The sequence below is a fragment of the Tursiops truncatus genome, chromosome 5 (genome assembly GCF_011762595.2).
Source record: "Tursiops truncatus isolate mTurTru1 chromosome 5, mTurTru1.mat.Y, whole genome shotgun sequence".
NCBI lineage: Eukaryota > Metazoa > Chordata > Mammalia > Artiodactyla > Delphinidae > Tursiops > Tursiops truncatus.
In genome coordinates this window covers 30,021,775-30,035,809 of record NC_047038.1, presented here as the reverse complement: position 1 = coordinate 30,035,809, position 14,035 = coordinate 30,021,775, and the positions used below count along the sequence as shown (strand labels likewise).

The 14,035-nt window shown below is 38.7% G+C and overlaps 1 protein-coding gene and 1 long non-coding RNA gene across 5 annotated transcripts; one reads left to right on the top strand and one right to left on the bottom strand.

Moving 5' to 3' along the window:
- Positions 1 to 763: 763 nt before the first annotated feature.
- LOC109548745 (uncharacterized) lies at positions 764 to 7,137 on the bottom strand. The gene is made up of 2 exons (XR_002174888.3): positions 6,891 to 7,137; positions 764 to 1,142 (listed from the first exon to the last, which is right to left on the bottom strand). It is a non-coding gene; the product is annotated as an uncharacterized lncRNA (long non-coding RNA).
- Positions 7,138 to 7,308: 171 nt separating this feature from the next.
- On the top strand, positions 7,309 to 13,964 carry GAR1 (GAR1 ribonucleoprotein). 4 transcript variants are annotated; one of them, XM_033856779.2, is made up of 7 exons: positions 7,309 to 7,509; positions 7,849 to 8,062; positions 9,565 to 9,719; positions 10,189 to 10,248; positions 11,547 to 11,685; positions 13,215 to 13,286; positions 13,646 to 13,964. In XM_033856779.2, exons 2-7 carry the CDS (start codon positions 7,861 to 7,863, stop codon positions 13,657 to 13,659), a joined length of 642 nt encoding a protein of 213 aa, XP_033712670.1. In that variant the 5' UTR covers positions 7,309 to 7,509; positions 7,849 to 7,860; the 3' UTR covers positions 13,660 to 13,964. The 4 variants fall into 4 exon arrangements, with proteins under 4 accessions (XP_033712670.1, XP_073661085.1, XP_073661086.1 ...); XM_073804984.1 differs by lacking the exon at positions 11,547 to 11,685 and having other exon boundaries at positions 7,315 to 7,509; XM_073804985.1 differs by lacking the exon at positions 11,547 to 11,685 and having other exon boundaries at positions 7,509 to 7,640.
- The last annotated feature ends 71 nt before the right edge of the window (positions 13,965 to 14,035 follow it).

Genomic DNA, 14,035 nt, shown 5'->3' with positions numbered 1-14,035 from the left:
TAGCCAGAGTTGGTTTGGTGGCTTGTCACTTAGAACCTTAAGTGATAAAATCATGTGCAATTTATGAAATAATCTGAAGATCTGGAAGAAAATTTCCAGGAAAATGGAATTATTGGAATTGACTCAGGAAGAGATAGAAAATTCAAATAAATGAATAGCTAAGAAGACATGGAAAAGTTAAAGATTTAAACCCCCCAAGATACTAGGTTTTACCAACTCTTTTAGGAAAGATCATTCTTGTTATTTAAACTTTTCCAGAACATGGAAAAAGATAAAGAGCTCTCCAACTTATTAGCAATACTCTAATATACTTATCCAAAACTGGGTAAGACAAGCCTCTGAAAGAAATCTATAAGCTACTCTTAATTATTAATATACATGCAAGGACCCTAAATGAAATGTTAGCAAACCATATACCATAAACCACAATATAGTAAAAGAATAACGTGCCATGACCAAGTGGGGACCATTTCAGAAATACGGGGGTGTTCAACATTAGGATATCAGAGTAATTCAGTATATTAAAATCTTTAATTAAAATAATAGATTAAATAAGAGAGTCTGTATAATTATATCACAAGATATGGAAAAGGTATTTGATATGAGTTTAACACCAATTCTTAATTTTAAAAAAAGTGAGCAATCTAGGAAAAGAACAAATATCATTAACCTGATAAAGGGTAGAAACCAACAGTAAACACCATATACACTGGTGAAACACTAGAGCCAAACCCATTAGAATTGGGAATAAAAGCAAGGAAGCAATATTTCAATACTGCTGTTATTGGAGGGAATAAACATGAAAAAAATTATAAATATTGGAGTAGAAGAGACAAAATTGCCATTATTTGTAGATGAAATGACTGTCTACTTAGATAAAATTAATTGAAAACTATTAGACCTAAAGTCAAAGTTTATTAAAGCGACTGGATACACAATCAACATAAGAAAATGACTTTTCCTAATTTGTCAGCAATTAACAAATAGAAAATGTAATAAATGGTTCACAATGACTGACATTCTATACAGTTTACATCTCTTCCCTTCCAACATCTCAGTAAAAATAAATATAAAATAATTCCACTGCACCATTGAAAAATGAAGAGGGAGTCCATCAACAGGATACAAACAGTGAAGATTTACTGGAAGACATAAAACAGAGAGGAAGAGATTAACTGCAAAACTTAAAGGAGGTTTTGAAATGTTAAACAGATGTAAGTGACAATAATTGTATCCAGAATAAGGGAGACCACAAAGTAAATAAAGACAGTGGAATCTGTGAGAAGTGATAGACTAGGTAATCAATTAAACAAAGAGCAGAACAGTTGAGCCAGTACCCCATTCTTCAGGAAACTTACTTCAGCATTTGCTTCAGGATAAAGCCTACAAAAGGCTCTCTGCAGTGCATGTCCTAACCTAGTTCCCCTGGAGTGAACACTGGGGCAGGAGAAGCAGAGAACCATTCCAGGTACAACTTCATGGGGTTCAGGGTATCTCTGCACTTAAAAAGCAAGTTATAGGCAATCTCCCAAGGCCTCACATCCCATCCCACCTTCTCCTACACAATCATCCACACAGTGCTCTGTAGTCAGAAGCTACACAACCAATATGTACGGCACAATGAAAAGGAAGACCAACCTCATCTATGACTATAGGTGCAAAAATCCTAAACAAAATATCAGCAAACTGATACAAACAAACTCTTAAATAGGATTCATCAGTCTGTTAATAATAACATTAACACTTGACAACTTTTTATGCACACACACATACATATGTATATAGGCTCAAGTAAATAATTGTTAATGTCATAATTTCAGGGTAGGAGAGGCACACGTTTAAATTCAAAAGAAGCAAAGACCCTTTAGCCTTAACTTTGGACATATCAGTACAAACCATGTTTTTTTTTCTTTCTTTCTAAAAATATGTACTAAAGATATCTCCTATCTCTGTCCAATGATAAGGCATAGAAGTCGTGATAATCCAGAAGCAATGACCACCCCTTAGTGCCAGATTGTGTTCTTTACATACCCTTTCCTACTAAAAGGAACAAGGGCTCCCTAAAGAAAGGGCTGGGGCAGGAAATGTATAAGATATGTTAGATAGAGACATCTGGTGTCAGAGAGCAAGGAAGCTATCAGAGGCTAGTAAGTGGTATTAACAACATAGGACCAAACTTGAAGGGTTTCTCACAGCCAAAGATGAAACAATTTAAGCATTAAAAAGGACAATGATAACAAAGGATTTAAGTAAAAATAAATATTAAAAAATAATGAAGAAAAGTTCTTTATGTCAGCTAATAATTGCTAAAGGAATGATAAAATTAGCATATCACCATTTTGCAATCCCTCATGAATAGACGAATCTAGATGAGGATCATTGATAGCTGCTAAAGCCGTCAGGTGAAAAGCTTGCAGGGAACTTTCTCACAGATGGATCAGGGTGATATACTGATCCCACTGATCAATCTTAACAACACCCAAAGAGAAACAACCAGATGTCATGTGCCTCCTCGTGTGATGCTGTAAGAAGTGTTCTTGGAAAAAAAAAATTGAACCTGAACATAATCGATTCTCCAGATCTCACTACCAGGCAACTACCAGTTTCCAGGAAACACAGAGGACAGAGAAACATGGTTTATATGACCAAGAAGATGGGAAATTCTACAAGATAAAAGACTCAGTTTCTACAACAAGTAGATGCCATGAAAGAAAATAAGGAGAGAAAACTGATAAAGAATAAAAGAGACTTAAGAGATGTATCAATCAAATGTAATGCGTGGATAGAGCTTGTATGTTAATAGTGAATTGTTATAACGATTTCATTTTTCTTTTCTGATTTCCTTTTTTAGTTTGTTTTACACTTTATTAACACCTGTTTTATAAACATGACTTAGAGTTCAATGTGGTGATTTTTGAAGACAAAGTGGGAGATGAAAGAGAATTCTAGGCCTAGGTAATTCTGATAGTAATAAAGAATCACAACTTACACTCAAATCACAGTAAGAGAGCAAATAACTTCAAATGGCCTTTGGAATCCCACAGTGAAAAACTTGTTTTAAAAAAGTCGCCTTTTAGAAAGGCAGTTATCAAGTGGCAGAACTTTTTGACTAAAAAAGGAAAAAAAACCCAGAGTTGGGAAGAACCTCACAATTCTAGTATGTAAATTTAGAGAGAGCAAAATGTCAGGATAAGACATTATATGAGAAACTAGAAAGGTTTCACTCTCAAAGTTTGATAAGTTGATGTAATTGATGACATGTCACATGATGCTAAAGAGATTTTGTATAATAAACCAAAAAACAACCTTTTATCCAGATTGATGGATCAACAGATTTCAACAACAAATGTCATATGATAGCACTTATACGATGTAAATTGTAGTGAAACTTGAGAAAATTTTTCTGCTATAAAATGCTGCCCAAAACAAGCAAAGGCCAAGATACATTTACTGTTTTGTCTTCATACTGGAAACAAAAGGTACATCTTGGAAGAAATGTGTTGGCAACTGACCGACGGTGCCCTGTCAATGATTTGAGCATTGTTCCCTGAGATGGTTCACTTTCTTAAAAGAGAAAATTCTAATGAATTCACAACACCTTTCTTTCCTCCAGGAGAGTTGCTGGTAGAAACTTTTGGAGCTGAAATGAAAAAAATTCTGGATAATGATACAAAAATAATTAACCTTATCAAAGACCAGTTTACCTGAGAACATTTAAAAAACTGTGTAAAAATCTGGACAGAGACCACAGAAATCTGCCACATGCATAAAATCTTATGACTTAAGAGATCATTTGTTCTGGGGGAAGACAGCTGCCATGTCATGAGAACGCTTAAGTGCTCTGTAAAGAAGCCCACGTGGCAAGGAACTGAGGGCACCTCAGAGATTGATCCTCCACTCCCAGTCGTGCCTTCAGATGACTGCAGCCCCAGTCAACATCATGACTGCTACGTCATGAGACCCAGAGCCAGACCACCTAGCTAAGCTGCTCCTGAATTTCTGACTTACGGAGATTATTCAAGATAATGTTTATTACATTGAGCCATTAAGTTTTGGGGTAATTTGTTATACAGTAAGAGAAAGTAATATTGATTTTGGTTCTTAACAGGATGCTTCAGCTGAAAAGTGAACTGTGGGAATACTAGGGTCTGGAGAAAATATCTTGGTTTCAGGTGACAAGATTCTCGGTTTTAAATGGAAACTGAAACTCTGGAAAAATCATACGGCCAAAAAAATCTTGAAATGTTTCTACTGTTGCTTGCACTTTAGAGTGAGGGTCTCAAGTTAAGACCAAACCACCTGAGGGAATTGCAGAACAAAACTGAACCATATTTTCCCTCCCTTTAACACAAGTAAATGACTGAATGAGGGTTCCTTTCTCTGAATCTGCTCCTCAACCTGTGCACCTGACTTTGAGAGAAGAGGGAGAGTTTGTAAGATTATGATTATAAACATAAGATGAAACTTAACTGATTTGCCTTTCTACAAGTTCTGGATTTTTGTGAAAGAGTATCCTGCCATTCATACGAAATAAACATTTTACTGTACTTTCCAACTTCTTACTTGTGTGAGCAAGCTTTTTCTTTGAGCTTAAAAACAGTGACTGAAATAATCTTATTTCAGCTGAAAATGAGATCTGTTTATGTGAGTCTCAAGATCGACTCAGAATTGACCATATACGTAGCAAAAGACAAGCAAAGATTTCACATTATTTTCTTTAGTTTCAAAAATAACACTTTTATGCACATATAGGCCTATAAAGTGATTAATATTCATTAAAATCAATTTTTGCAATCTAGTAAATTAAATGAAAAATTGAAGTTTCCTCTCCCACTTAATTTGCATCAGAATTGATATCCTATTTTAAAATAACTATAAATGGAGTATAACCTTTAAAAATTATGAATAACTATATTGTACACCTGTAACTTATATAATATTGTACAGAAACTCTACTTCGATAAAAAAATTTAAAAAAAGAATTGAGATCCTTTGTGAGAGGGGGGAAACTACACAGAGTAGGGTAGTAAGTTGGACAAAAATAAACAGATTCATAGAAAAACACCATTCTCTACTCAAAGGAGCACCAAGTTACACAATGTGAACCACTGAACTATACACTTCAAAATGATTAATGTAGTTTATGTTATGTGTATTTTACTACAATTGAAAAAAGAGCATTGACAATTATTATTGGACTACCATGTCTACGTGTCTATAAGCTGCTGATCATGTTAATGTACTAGGATGGATATATACATATATATGTTTATATATGTTTATATTACATATATATTTATATTATGCAGGGTTTTCTGAGACATAAAAATTACTTCAATGGTTCTTCCAGGGTAAAAAGATAGAAAAAGGCTGGTCTAATGGATGGCAAACGGAGCTTTTCCAAGAAGGAAGTGATTGCAAATGGCAGGAAATAAGAAGCAAGGCAATGATGCTGGCCTGATGGGGCAGAGGAATGGTGTACAGCACTGGAAGGAAAAAAAATTAATTATATAGAAGGCCTAGTCAATGTAGAGATTTTACTTTAGACTTGTTGTTAAAGGACATGGAGAACTATTTGGGATCCTGAGGATGGCTATGGTACGAGGAAACTTTTAATAAGTTCAGTATGTCATCACACGCAGTACAGATGGGAGGAAGAAAAGCCTGGAAGCATTTAATTTGAGACAACAAAGATGCTTAGAGCGTGAGGAAGTTATAGTTCACTGTAATTATTTCTCAACTTTTGAGTTGCCGTAGATTATACTGGGTGATTTCGGTTAGGAATAACAGAGGAAAGTGTGGTAGTGGCAACAGAAGGCCTGTAACAACAGTACAAGCTTTAGATGGAATGAACAGAAATTGAGCGCTTTAGATAAAAGAGACTGCAACTAAGGTGGGGTGGGGATGGTGACAAAGACGATGGAGAGTGCTCAAAGGCTTGAGTCCAAAGATGCAGAAACCAAGAGTATGATGCTACCATGAGGACAAACAGGCAATTGGAATGATGAATAATTTGGAGAGAGCAAGGAGTGAGACTGGGGGTGGTGGTACAGCAAAGGACTGAGGGCTGTGAGAATCCATGGTTCCACTTTGTCCCTCTAACTAGCTAGGGAAGTTACTTCGCTTCTCTGTCAGTTCCTTACACGTAAGATAAAGGGGCACCACGTAATCTTGAAGGTCCCATAAAAGTTCAATGGTTTCATCACACTGAGTTGAGGATAATACTGGGACACCAAATGGAGATAAAACATTGAACGTAAACAGAGTAAAATAGAGCAGGGCAGTTATGAATAATTCTACCTCTGTATGATGTATAGAATTTAAAGTACATTTATCAAATCTGAATAAAAGTTCATTTACCAAAACTTTTTTATCTATATGACTGATGCTTTTTCAAGAAGCTTACACTTTAGTGTAGAAGACATACTGTGATTCCTAATATTTCCATAGTTAAGTTTATGAAGTTCTTCCAATATGAAAATAACCCTCTAAAGAAGGTACCAATCCCCACCCTCTTTCAAAGAGGCGGTTGACTGCGCTATATCAAGGTAAGGTCTCAGAAGATTCGAGTGAAAAGAGACCAACCAAATTTAACAAATAGAGGGTGGCTAGCCTTCTTTGGGAGAGAAGTTTTAGCGGAAGTTGAAGTCAAATATCAAGAACTTAAAGACAGAAGGGGAGAGGGGCTTGTGGTATAGACAGTGTCCTGCGGGGCTGAAAACGTACTTGACAAAGGAATAAACTATCTGGTACAAAAGACAAAAACATGGTCTGGCTTTCTGTCAGGTAACAGTTTCTTTAAAAGGACACACACACACACTTTTTTTTCTTCCTTTCGTGAAACCATAGTACAAAACGACGGGCACAGTACTGCCCACAATCTCGCGTACTTGGAAAGATCCGGAAGAAACAAGCGACTCGAAAGAACGCAGACAAGCCCTTCCACTAAGTTCCGACGCGGCCAGATCCACCTCCCGGCAGAGCGCGGCTCAAACGTCCTCAGAGCCACGGGCAGCACAGTTGCTGGAGCCGCAACCAATTGACGAACGAGGGGACTGCAGCGTAGCCTGAGAGGACAGGGTGCACGGCCACTCAGCTGCCACCAGGTACAAGCCGATCCGCTGGGAGAGGGGCGGTCCCTGACGCCAGCCATTGCCAAGGGCAACGCCGCGGGGCGGCACTTCCTGCAACGTCACGCTGCAAAGGACGCCGCTATTGTACGTCACTTCCTCCGCTCGCCGTAGGCAAATAGACCTAACTGTCGTAAAGTAGCGGTTGACGTTAGATATTATTGATACCCTTCCATCGCTGAAGGCTTTTTCGGGCAGGTGACAGCGTCCCTGATTCCGCGGGTGACTGGCTGGCTTTCTGAACCAGTTATTCGAGTTTCTATTTGGTTCCCTCCCCACCTCCGTTTTGTGCCGGTACGGTGGCCGAAGAGGCTCTTGTGCGGCGGAAGTACCGGGCGGGAGAGTGTGAGCCTCCGGGCCTGAGGTGCACGTGGCGCCGGTGAGTGGCGGGAGGGGGCCTGTCGGTCTGAGGATGCTGGAGGTGGAACCCAGCGGAGGGAGGAGGGGAATGCGGCTGAAGACCTTGCTGCCAGCTGGGGGAGGAAGTACTCACCGGGGGTGACGGGGCTGGTGAGTGGGTGGTCAGCGCTCACAGGGCTTTGGGGAGGGGACACTCACTCTTCGGGCTCGTCGCTGGCCGCCTGGCCATGGGTGAGGTGGCAGGGTTGCTATTATTATTGTTGTCTACTTTTATGGTTTCTGACTGAGGCTCAGAGGGGTTCGGTGGTGCTCCCAGAGGCCACAGTGACTGAAAGGCACGCCCTGTTTTTCTAACCAGGTGGGAGCGAGCATGTCCTTTCGTGGCGGAGGTCGCGGAGGCTTTAGTCGAGGTGGCGGCTTCGGTCGCGGCGGCAGCAGCAACCACCACTTCCGAGGTGGAGGCGGCGGCAATTTCAGAGGCGGCGGCGGCGGCCGAGGAGGATTTGGACGAGGGGGCGGCCGCGGAGCTTTTAACAGAGGCCAGGACCACGGACCTCCAGAGCAAGTAGTTTGTAAGTAGTCTTCAAAGCTTGGCCCACCGCGGGGCGAGGGTGGAGTGGGGTCGGGGGACGGAGGTTGTGGGTTTGTGTTATTAGTAAGTTTGACTGGGAGTCAGGTGCTGAAAGATAGATCCAGCAGCTCTCTCTCCTACGGAGGTTGCTGCTTGATCGGGGAGTCAAGCCTCTGGAGAGGCTGTAAAGTGACGTATAATCGTGCTGTAGAAGTAAGGGGGAGATAAGAAAGCTGAAGGACAGTTAGAATGCATCGTGGAGATGGAATTTGGGTTTGGGCTGAAAGGGAGATACAACTACGTAATATTGTGCGTTTACCCCTACTGTCCCCATTTTACAGATAAGAAAACTGATTCAGCGTTAAGTTTCTTTGCTAGGGTCATAGTGAGAAGTGATCAGTAAGTGATGTATTTGAGATACAAAGCCAGGTTTCCTGACCCCCAAAGCCCATGCTTTTAATTGCTACTCATAACTAAGTGAAGTGAGTAAAAAAACTTGCTCAGAAGGGAAACTACTGGGGGGAGTCAAGAAAAAGACCTAATTAGAGGAGTTTTGGAGTAATTATCAAAGAGGTAGGATGGAAGTCATGGAAAGTGAGACAGAGATTTGACGGTAGAAGCCTACATCAGAGAAGAGAAAGGATGAACAGAGTCTAATATAAAGAGTAGGATGGATCAGTATGCAGAATGGTTTGAAGAGGTCAACGGCTAGAGTCAAAGGTCCTCGCCCCACAGCGGTCCATGCATGACACATCAGAGCATGGTGAAAGTGAGGGAAAAAAGAAGGGTTCGATGGGAGAGAGATTTCAGTGGAAACAGACTCAGTAGAACTTGGCTAATACTAGGAATAAAAGGCTCCAGGTTTTGAGCTTGGGTGATAGGAATTGAGAGTCGGTTTTGCAGGAATATGCTGAGTATTTTAGTTTGGGGTGACTGTGAGTGAGATATATAGGTAGTTATTTTGAGATTCCAGACTTCTTTGGAAAAGATCGAAGAGTCATTGGTGAAGAGGTGGTAGTAGGAACTTAGGAAAGGGGAGAAAAAAAGAAAGGGCCAGAGAACAACAAAGACTGACTTAGACTTAGGGATGGGGAGAAGGAAGAGACAATAGAATGAGGCGTAGTGTTGTTTAATCAAATAATAATAGTTATTATAGTAAAATAACTGTTATTGTAGATTGAGTGGTCTCAGTATGCCAGGCATTTTCTAAGCACTTGACATTTATTATTGCACTTGATCTTCACAATACTATACGTTAAGTGTCAGTACTGTTGTTAGCCCTACATTAAAGATGAAGACACTGAAGCACAGAGAAGGTGAGACCCGTACCCCAGGTCACATAGCTAGTATTTTGTGCAGTTGGTATACTAACCCAGGAAGACTTTTCTGCCTCAGAACAGATATGGTGAAATCCCAGGCGGCCAAGAGGAAAGCTTCCAGAAGAGGTTGGTCAGTATCATTTGAAATTGTTTTATATTTTAACATTTTCATGTCCTATTTCAGTATTAGGAGAGTTCCTGCACCCCTGTGAGGATGACATAGTTTGTAAATGTACCACAGATGAAAATAAGGTGCCTTATTTCAATGCTCCAGTTTATTTAGAAAACAAAGAACAAATTGGAAAGGTGGATGAAATATTTGGACAACTTAGAGATTTTGTATCCTTTTTAATTGGAAGGTGTAGCTATCTCATTAAAAGGTTACTGTTTGTTTTTTCTGGGGTTAAGTATTGATTAAACTAAACTTGCTGCTTCATTAAAGTGGATGGAGTATTGCTAAGATTGGACCATAAAGGAGAATCAAGAGGGGGGATGTATTTTCACATATATTGAAAAGATAGGCCTTATAAGTGTGACTTCCTTTTTGGAAGGTTTTAGAAATGATTGCCACTTGGATCAGTGCCACAGGGTTGAGGTACTTTGCTTTGGATGTGATGATGCCACTGCAATAGGATGGTGGAATTGGAAGTTTCAAAACAAAAATTAAAATTTCACTTCTGTTTGGAGACTCATTTCTTACTTCTCCTAAATATTTCTGTATATTCTAACCTTGTTATTTTAAAAATTACACGTGAATTCAGAAGATTATCTTTGATGTTAATTGCTTATTCCTTAATAAAATTAATAGTATTTTTCAGTTAAATTGTCAGAGAACATGAAGGCATCTTCCTTTAAAAAACTGCAGAAGGTGAGTCAAGTTTATGATACCTGGATCCTTGGTTTTATAAACGAATGATCTACCTTAGGACAGTTTTACTTAAGGCACTTGAGACTTCTCCAGTGTATCACTAGTGAAGCTCTTAAACTGAGATGTTCTGTATTTTAGACATTGAACTTACTAATCTTTAAAAGTAATGTGTTTAATTCAGGTTTTCAGAAAGTAATCTGTTGTCATATTAGCAATTCTGTAACTGCTGGAGTACATTTTTTATTTTATGTACAAATCTTATTGAAAAGCTTTCATTCTAAGTATAATGTTAAGTTATAAAGGTTATATTATTTGGGAGAAATCAGATATTAAATGATTTCACAGATATTTCAATAACATTATGATATATGCTGTAAAGGAGTAATACATGTTGGTATGAGAATGTTAGTCGTGAGACCAAATTTAGTGCATTGGCTTTCTGAGAATGTGAGTTTGAAGCAGAGACCTCAAAGTTGACCACAGGTGACTCCCAAACCTGGTTGCACGTCAGAATTACCTGGGGGAGCTTTTAAGAAGATGTATTTCTAGGTCCCATTCTTAGAAGTTTGACTGAGTAGGTGTTAGGTAGGGACGAGGATTCAGTTTTTAAAAGGAAACTTCTGGATGACTTTGATGAAGGTCAGGCTAGCACTTGGGAACCACTGCTCTAGTCACAGAGGAGGAGGAAGTGCATTTCAAGTAAGGAAAACAGTGTGTGCAAGTCTGGCAGTAAAGCCACCTTAAGGATCTGAAAAAGGCAGAGGTAGAGCTTGGACACAGAACATTTAGGAGGGGTGGGGAAAGTTGTGAAGTAATGACTAGCAAGGTAGGCAGGGGCTAGATTACTTAAGGCCTTCAGGTCATGGGAAAGGATTTAGACTTTAGTCTTCATTTTGTTTTTAACTATCAGGGTATATATGGTTAAATTTATACTTAAAAGAGAGTGTTAGAAAAATAAAAGAGCACCCTGGAAAGAGGTCAGTACTGTGTGTGAAGGGGCCAGGTTGGATGCTGTTGCTTTAGTCCTGAAAGAGTGGAAATGGAAAACAGTGGATGGTTTAATGAGAGATACAGGAAGTAGAATCGATAGGTCTTGGTAATTGGTTAGCTATTGAAGATGAAGTAAAAAATATCACCATCTTTCAGATGTCTGATTGCAACAGCTTTGTGGATGGTGTCACCATTCACTGAAATGGGCAGTACTGGAGAAGAAGGGAATTAGGGGAAGGTAATGAATTCAGTTTTGGACATAATGAGTGTGAAGTACATCACACTAATTATTTCTGTTATACTTCCAGTTTTATATAGACCCATATAAGCTGCTGCCGTTGCAGAGGTTTCTACCTCGACCTCCGGGTGAGAAGGGGCCTCCCAGAGGCGGTGGCAGGGGCGGTCGAGGAGGAGGAAGAGGCGGAGGTGGCAGAGGTGCGAGGGGTGGTAAGTTACCTGCGGGGGAGATTTCTAATGAGATTTCAAAGCCGCAGCCAACTTGTATAGCACAATTTAGTTTTGTATAGAGGCGGACCTCCCTTATGCTTATTTGTCTTTTTTAATAAAGCTGCTTCCAATCTTGGCACATTACCATAGTAGTAATGCTTAGTTTCTGTAAAGTATAGTATTATCTTAATTGAATTTTAAATTTTTAGTTAACATCATTGAGTGGTGATTATATGCCAAGAGCTGGTCATATATTCTTTTAACATCCAAGTATATTCTTTTAATATTTAGCAAAACCTTGTGAAGGTGGGTGATACCCTTTTTTTATGGATGAGGAAATGCAGGCTTACAAAAGTTACTTTGCTCTAATCACACAATTGGCAGCTCAGAAATAAAACCCGTATCTTCTGATGTCATGTCAAAGACTATTACCATAAGTTCATTGCTTTGATTTCAGTATTTTGATATATGTATTTCCCCACAGCTTGGGTACATTCATCATTGTGGGCAGTTGGATAATGAGCAGGGCTGGGGATGAGGTGGGATACAGCATTGGCTGTGCTTAGATCTGCAAATGGTGTGGTGGGTGGGTGACTGGGTGATGGGCAGAGCCAAAGAGATGAGGAAGAGGAGCTGCACAGCGGGGTTGGACAGCTTCTGGGACAGGGTCAGAAAAGAGAGAATCCTGTTCTCACTTTTGCCTGTCAATGTAATTATCACTTCACTCCTTAAATGTACCTTTTTTGGGTCCAAATAGCTTGGAGATAATCTCTAAAGAGATATTAACATATATCTTTAAGTATTTTTGGGAGTACCCCTTTAAGAATTTGATGAATGGAGATCCCCTCATTTCCATTCTATATTCAGTCTCGTATATGACATTTTAAAGCATTCACAACTATATTTTCTTAAAATCTTAATTTTTTTATATCAGTATTTTGGAAGTATGTGTTTGTTTCCTCATTTTATAATTTTTCTTTTTATATTTCATCAGTCTTTACAAAGTTAGCCCCCAAAATGCGTAAAAATAGAGACTGCAATAGGAAGCCAAACGTGATGGATAATAGAAAAAAATGCTTTAAAAATTTTAAATTTCAAGGCTCATCAGCATGTGACCATCAGTGTTGATCTGTTTGCAGCTCCATTGACCTTAAACATTGTATTTATGGTAGTATCCCCAGAGCTAAACCACCCATACCTGCTACCCTTTGTTCTTAGGATAAAAACAATTTAAATAAAAAGTATATATAATAAGCAAAAGTTGAGGTACTCATGCATTTAATGGTAGGGCTAAATTGACCTTTAAAGTAACAAGCTTTTCTAATTTATTAAAACAGAAAGCTTGTTTAAAAATTGTAACCTAGGATTTTAGCCTGCTGCTGGACAGTTTCTCCATTTTTATCTTAAAATTTTCTGTGAGGTAAAATATGTGAATATATATTCATTACTATTACAAGAATTATATTGATATTTACAGGCTTATCAAAATATGATAAGTTACAGTTAATGAATGTTTCCTTTATTTTTAGGTGGTTTTAGAGGTGGAAGAGGAAGTGGAGGTGGAGGTTTCAGAGGAGGAAGAGGGGGTGGTGGTTTTAGAGGTGAGTGAAAAAAAAACTTTAAATGACTGAATTTCTAGGAGTGATAATGTCTACCAACTTTTATTTCTGTTTGCCAGCAAGTACGTAGAACACCATGGTGTTCTTTGCTTTAGCCTAATAGATAGTTTCATTTTATATCACTTTTCCCTTTGAATTTTTTCACCTACTTCTACTTTACTTTGCTGTATTATTAATTTGAAAAACAAAAAAGTATAATACAAATGACAGTTAAATTTGGTAAAATACTTTTGCTAAACCTTACAAGAACTAGTGCTGATTTTAGACTTGAGTTTTGGGTAATAGTATTATTAAATATTCATTTTTCTGTACCCTTAATACTTTCATTTTCTCTTAATCAGGAAGAGGACGTTAAGTGTAACAGTTGACAGAGAAACTTCACCAGTTGACTTCGGCATTAACCTCATGATCTACATCTATGGATCAGAAACTCGTTTCATGATCAAATCTTGAAGAGCTGGTCATTTTATGACAGTGGAGCTAAAATGTCAACGTCATGCAAAAACGAGTGTGGCAGAAGAGGCAGTTTTGCTCTAAAAGAGTATGAACAAATGTTTTAATGTTTTGTACAATGCTTGGAACTTGTGGGTGTTCAGTAAAGGGGCAGCTTTCATCTGAAGCGTATTTGAATTTTTAAAATAAAGTGTTCTATTCCTTTAAGTTATTTAGAGCTGTGTTTATTAAACCAGAGCTATTTTTGAGTTAAAAGGGACAACCCAGTAGATTTAAGA